This window comes from Clupea harengus, chromosome 5 (genome assembly GCF_900700415.2).
Source record: "Clupea harengus chromosome 5, Ch_v2.0.2, whole genome shotgun sequence".
Taxonomy (NCBI): Eukaryota; Metazoa; Chordata; class Actinopteri; order Clupeiformes; family Clupeidae; genus Clupea; species Clupea harengus.
Window position 1 is genome coordinate 16,721,103 of NC_045156.1, and position 7,500 is coordinate 16,728,602.

Consider the following 7,500-nt stretch of genomic DNA (forward strand, 5'->3'; position numbering starts at 1 on the left):
TCTTCATTATAGCTCAAGCAGATGGCCCCCCCCCCCCATTATGTGCCGCGGTTCTACTTAAGGTTTCCTCCTGATTAACAGGGAGGATGGGCCCCCCCTTATGTGCCGAGGTTCTACTTAAGGTTTCTTCCTGATTAACAGGGAGGATGGGCCCCCCCTTATGTGCCGAGGTTCTACTTAAGGTTTCTTCCTAATTAACAGGGAGGATGGGCCCCCCCTTATGTGCCGCGGTTCTCATGCCCCTGTCTGTTTCTTCCTGATTAACAGGGAGGTTTTTTTTGCCCCTGTCTTGCCCCAGAGTAGCGCTGCCTTGGTTAGACATCTTAGATTAGTAAAAACAGAACAACTCAAAGTACCGTGACTGGACAGTGGACTGGACAGTGGCGTCCACACAGGAGGAGAGTGATGTGGTCACTGGTCACTGACTGACTCACTATCAAGACCATTTTTCAGGAGAGACTTTAGGAAGAAGATTGGGAAAACGCAAAGAATAAACAGTAAACTGAAATCATTATTAATTATTAAATAAATAAATACTATTTAAGAATGCATTCTTTTTTCTTCAATTTGAAAATGCTAAGGCCTGCAGAGAAGGAACCAATTCATTGTCAAAATTAAATTGATTGCAACATTTTATTGTTAATTAAATTAAACTAGTTCCGATCTACACAAACATGTCATCATATAGGTATCATATTCCATTATTATTTCATCTGTAGTCATCTTTATTTATTTATTTATTTATTCATGTATTTATCTATAGTTCTTTATTTATTTATTCATGTATTTATCTATAGTTCTTTGCAGTAGGCCATGCCTTCACACCAGCACGCAAGTTTTCTTTTTGCTGGGTGGCCAAGGAAGACTCATTATATTTATTATATTTCATTATATTTTACTCATATATATTGACCGGCACAGACCTCTAAACACATCAACCAATCATCTTCTCCGAAGTAAAAGTTAGTCTCAGCAGCTTCTTGAAACTGTGAAACTGTGAAAACGTTTAGTTAGAAACTGTTAGTGCGACTTAGAAGTACTCTTAGCGGTAAGATAAAATGCTATGCTTTGGTACACCTGGTGAGGTACATCTGGTGAGGTAATCTGGTGGTGAGGTACATCTGGTGAAGTACATCTGGTGGTGAGGTACACCTGGTGAGGTACATCTGTAAATCTGCTCTGGTGAATCTGTAAATCCATTCCGTTTGCTGAGTGAACAGAATAAGTGAACAAACCTCTCCTGTCATTGAGAGTACAATGAATCATGTGAAATGTCTACGGCAGGGGTGCCCACACTTTTTTGGCTTGTGATCTACTTTTAAAATGACCAACTAAAAATGATCTACCACAAAACATGTTCATAAATAGAGACTATGGGGGGGGGGGGGGGGGGCACCGACACAGACACTTAAAGGAATCATAGTGATATTAGTTATTGGTGACATTATTTGAGATAGTTGCGGCCTAAAATTCTTGATTTCGAGGGAGCTTTTCCAAAAAGTTCAGATGAAAGTTGCTGTGTTTTTAGGTGTTTGTTGCGAATTTTCCTCTTTGTAATCATAATTGAGTTGTTTGTTGAAAAATAACTGATTAATAAACAAACATTCATTCATCAAGAACAAAAATAAATTACCTTGCCAATATGCTAAACAAAAGATTACCAGGACTACAAAACTTATCCACAACACAGTGCACCTGTTGGCATTACAGAAGGACCATCAGTAAGACTGAATAAAATGTTATGAATGTCTCAGCCTTCACATATGAGGGGGAAAAAACAGCCTGTGTCACTGTGATCTGTCTCGTCATCTGACGTCCTGCTTGCGTTTCTGCCGTTCTCATTCTATGCGTATCAATCTGTTTTGCTATCCTTGTTTATTTATTTTATCCGTAAAGTTGATGATGTTGTTCAATTTCATATATTATTTAAAGTCATCCAATTTCAAGTCATCCATTCTTCAACCCTCGCTGCTACCTTATCTTCAAACAGAAAGTAACGTTAAATCTCCATGGCAACAGCTCTCAAGGGTTTGGATAATAATCGGATTTATTGCTTCCTTTATTATTCACAGCTAAATAACATAAGGCTTTTTATTTTGTTTAATACACGAAAAAGCTATATCTGTTCTATAAGAAAGGTAACCTTAAATGACTTCCGTTGTGATCTGGCCATTTATATATAAAAAAAAAAAACTTTATTTAATTTTTATTTATTTATTTTTTTAATGACACGATCTACCACCATAAGCTTTGCGATCGACGCATTGGGCACCCCTGGTCTACGGTATGCTCTATAACAGAATCAATCGTGTCTCTCCACTCCTCTCTCCTCCCCTCCCCCCCTCCTTCTCTCCTTCTCTCTCCCTGAAGCATAAGCACTTCTCTGAGGACATCCAGACATGTCAGTATCGCTCCATAGAGGTGCTCATCGGTGCGGAGTACAATACGCCAGCAGACATATGGAGCACCGCCTGTATGGTGAGCCACACAAATACACCTCACATCACAATATATACATTACCACCTCACATCCCAATATATACATTACCACCTCCTCACATCACAATATATACATTACCACCTCACATCACAATATATACATTACCACCTCCTCACACCACAATATATACATTACCACCTCACATCACAATCTATACATTACCACCTCACATCACAATATATACATTACTACCTCCTCACATCCCAATATATACATTACCACCTCACCTCACATCACATCACAATATATACATTGCCACATCACATCACAATATATACATTACCACCTCCTCACATCACAATATATACATTACCACCTCCTCACATCACAATATATACATTACCACCTCACATCACAATATATACATTACCACCACCTCACATCACAATATATACATTACCACCACCTCACATCACAATATATACATTACCATCACCTCACATCCCAATATATACATTACCACCTCACATCACAATATATACATTACTACCACCTCACATCACAATATATACATTACCACCACCTCACATCACAATATATACATTACCACATCACATCACAATATATACATTACCACCTCATATCACAATATATACATTACCACCTCACATATATAGATATACATTACCACCTCACATCACAATATATACATTCTCACATCACATCACAATATATACATTGCCACCTCACATCACATCACAATATATACATTACCACCTCACACACATATATATATATATATATATATACATTACCACCTCACATCACAATATATACATTACCACCTCCTCACATCACAATATATACATCACCACCACCTCACATCACAATATATACATTACCACCTCACATCACAATATATACATTACCACCTCCTCACATCACAATATATACATTACCACCACCTCACATATATATATATATACATTACCACCTCACATGGCAACATATATCACCACCTCCACCATCATCCACCCAATCACATGCTTACATACTACAGCACTCAACCAATCACATCATAGCATACTACAGGCCTCCTAGTTTAGTGCGGAGCAACAGGTGTGTTTGCTGAGTGCTGTGTGTGTGAGTGTGTGTGTGTGTGTGTGTGTGTGTGAAATGCTAGCCGTTTGAGTTGTGTGCTGTGTGTGTGTGTGTGTGTGTGTGTGTGTGTGTGTGTGTGTGAAATGCTAGGTGTTTGAGTTGTGTGCTGTGTGTGTGTGTGTGTGTGAAATGCTAGGTGTTTGAGTTGAGTGCTGTGTGTGTGTGTGTGAAATGCTAGGCGTTTGAGTTGTGTGCTGTGTGCTGTGTGTGCTGTGTGTGCTGTGTGTGTGTGTGTAAAATGCTAGGTGTTTGAGTTGAGTGCTGTGTGTGTGTGTGAAATTCTAGGCGTTTGAGTTGGCCACCGGGGACTTCCTGTTTGAGCCGCACGCCGGGAAGACCTACAGCCGTGAGGAAGGTCAGCTGCTCATCACACTCTCTCTCTCCCTCCATGTCTTCCCTCCCCTCTCTCTCTCTTCTCTCACCCATTCTTTATTTCTCTCTCTCTCTCTCTTCTTTCTCCCTCTTTATGTGTCTTTCTGTCTCCCCTTATCTAACCTCTAACCTCACCTGTTTGCTCCTCAGCAGCAGAACATCAGAAAAGTAGCTCATAGTCCCTGAGTAACTGATAATCTGATGGAGACTCATAGTCCCTGAGTAACTGGTAATCTGATGGAGACTGTTGCGTCTGATTGATAATCTGGTTGAAACTGCTGTTATAATCTGACACAAAACAATGATACAGTGTGCAGTGCTAATCTGCAGTGTGCAGTGCTAATCTGCGGAGAGCAGTGCTAATCTGCAGTGTGCAGTGCTAATCTGCAGTGTGCATTGCTAATCTGCGGAGAGCAGTGCTAATCTGCGGAGAGCAGTGCTAATCTGACTGTTCTACTCTGTGTGCAAAGATCATATAGCTCACATCACGGAGCTGCTGGGGCCGCTCCCTCTCGAGTTCGCCCAATCAGGACGACGCTCACGGAAGCTCTTCAATCGCAAGGGTGAGACACGACATCATGAAGAGTGTTATCTCACATGTTGGGTAAAGATGAAAGTATAGAATTTGTGTAAACGCTTGTCCTGTGTGAAACTGACCCTGTGTGTGTGTGTGTGTGTGTGTTTGTGTGTGTGTGTGATTGTGTGTGTGTGTGTGTGTGTGATTGTGTGTGTGTGTGTGTGTGTGTGTGTGTGTGTGAGTATGTGTGTGTCTGTGTGTGTTTGTGTGTGAGTGTGTGTGTGTGAGTGATTGTGTGTGTGTGTGTGTGTGTGCCTGACTGTTCCAGGCGAGCTGCGGCGGATCTCTGGTTTGCACCCCTGGACCTTGAGTGACGTCCTGCAGCAGAAGTACGGATGGAAGCTGAGAGACGCTCAACCCTTCAGCCAGTTCCTGCTGCCCATGCTGGAGATCACACCAGACCAGAGGGCTACCGCCGCCCAGTGCCTACAACACCAGTGGATCAACTCCTAAACACACACACACACACAACTACACACACACACACACACACACACACACACACACACACACACACACACACACACACACACATTCACCACCATAACCACTGCAGTCAGCCACACACTCTGCCCTGTGCAAGGTCTTCTGTTTTACCGTGACGAAGAGGCACAGTTCTACAGATCTCAACTCTACAGAGTAAATACAAATCTATAAACAGACTCAACTCTACAGAGTAAATACAAATCTATAAACAGACTCAACTCTACAGAGTAGATACAAATCTATAAACAGATCTCAACTCTACAGGACAGACACAACTACTTGAGTTGCGATAACGTTTTTGTTCCTTTATGTTCCATTAAACTTCCCCACTGTTGTCTCCTTCAGTGGGAGTGGTGTGATGCGTGCTGTAATGAAAATAAAAATGCATTATTGTTGTTCCTGTTGTTTATTTTATTTTTCAAAATCCATCCAACGTTCACAGGTTCCACAGCTTAAGTTTGGTTGTGTGAATAAGTCCAGCTGGTCCATATCATCTTATTTATCTTCTGTCGAGGGAATAAATGGTTGGCTGCAAATTAGAAGAGACAACTGGCAGCCAACATCTAACTCCAGATTGTGCAGTCAACACTGTGTATCTTCCTGCACCACTATCCATGGACATGTTGATTTTGTGTTCAGAGCCTGGGAATGACTGACATGTTAAGTGAAATTCAGCACGTTGATACAATCGTGAATAATTGCTGTGTCTTATCAGAGCTAAACTCTCCTGAGCAAGCTAGAGTGCTAATAGCTAGCTAGCGAGCTGCTTAGCCCTTTACTAAAGGCTTTAGCTACACCTAGCTAGCCCATATTGGCACTCTTAACCACCACAAAAATAAATCGGTTGATCATCGCTGTTTGAATTACTAAGATGTCCTGTGATGACATACATATTTTTTGTCTCCAGATGCCATATTTTGGTGTAGTTCACCCATCCTGCAACTGCATATTGATATGCATCTGTAATCTTGAAAGCCTTCAGGCTATCTCCGGTGTATGGGGATCCATTGTGTACAAGATAAATGTATACGTCAGGAAAAGACAGTTGGGGCAGACTTTAAGGGACAAAATAAAGTTGAAGGTAGTAAATATGGATCGCGGCCAATAATCAATGTTTTTTTTTCTAAATATCGCTGTCTTTCTGTCTCATTGAGATGTGCTATGTTCGTAGCTAACTATGATAGCTATAGATAACTAACTAACCACTAGAATTAGAAAATACTACATTTAAAAAGTCTAAATTTCAAGAACCTATCAATGGAAAACAATACTAGTATTATATTAATATTATTATATTATATTATAACTATATATTATTATATATGACTACCTAGCTACTACTGGGTACAAAAATCTTATAATACTGTCGCTACACGATGGTAGTCCTTTGGCGGATAGTAGTCCCTCACATTGCGCATGCGTCATTTTGCGACACTGTCGACTGCTGCATGCGTCACAACGACAGATCCGTTTTCAATCATGGAGAAAAGCGACGAAAGCCAGTTTTTTGAAAACATGACCATTTATTTAAAAACATTATGCGTTAAGACAAGCCCCATATGTTGACGTAGAGCCTTATGCTGTTAGCCGTTTACAACATAATTAAATACAACATTAAATATACCCACATTATGCGTTAAGACAAGCCCCATATGTTGACGTAGAGCCTTATGCTGTTAGCCATTTACAACATAATTAAATATAACATTAAATATACCCACATTATGCGCTAAGACAAGCCCAATATGTTGACGTTTAAACCGTTTACAACATTATTAAATATTACGTTAAATAAACCTACATTTTGCGTTAAGACAAGCTAGATATGTTGATGTTGATGTTGAGCCTTATGCTGTAAACCGTTTGTGTCTGAGCATGCACAATGTGAGGGACTACTATCCGCCAAAGGACTACTATCGTGTAGCGACAAATACAACGGGAATAATGGTTGAGTCGGGCACAAGGATGGCGGCAGGCTTCACGGAAGTGACGTCTTTGGAACCCATGAATAATGATAAACTTTCACCGGTTCATCGGTGTAGTACGATGAATACACTATGGACAAGATATGTATATAAATAGTAGGGCTGTCAGCGTTAACGCGTTAATCTATGCGATTAATGCGGCCGCGATTAACGCGATAAAATATTTTAACGCAGTTAACGCAACTTAAAAAAAAAAAAAAAATTCATTCATTTTTTATTTATTTATTGATTTTTTAACTTTAGTTTAGTTTAGTTAGGGCTGTGTAGGCTACGGTTAACTCGCCTTGCTCCTATATTGATGTCAGGTGAAAACTTATGAGTGAAACAATAATACACAAGAAACGAAACACAGCAAGTTACTATTAGATTCATTACACCAAGAATCAGAGCAACAACAGATTACAACACAGCTGGCTAATAAGTGCTAACGTCTGCCACCAACTGGGTAATGAATGAATGGTGTGCTAATGGTCACATAT

General features: G+C 40.2%; 1 protein-coding gene across 1 annotated transcript in view; it reads left to right on the forward strand.

Annotated features, from left to right (window-relative positions):
• LOC105904143 (SRSF protein kinase 3-like) overlaps positions 1-5,428 on the forward strand; it is an 18,660-nt gene extending 13,232 nt beyond the window's left edge. Inside the window, exons 13-16 of the mRNA XM_031567888.2 lie at positions 2,371-2,478; positions 3,887-3,956; positions 4,444-4,536; positions 4,819-5,428. Coding sequence (XP_031423748.1) covers positions 2,371-2,478; positions 3,887-3,956; positions 4,444-4,536; positions 4,819-5,003 — 456 coding nt within the window. The 3' untranslated portion in view covers positions 5,004-5,428. The remainder of the gene's footprint in view (positions 1-2,370; positions 2,479-3,886; positions 3,957-4,443; positions 4,537-4,818) is intronic.
• The last annotated feature ends 2,072 nt before the right edge of the window (positions 5,429-7,500 follow it).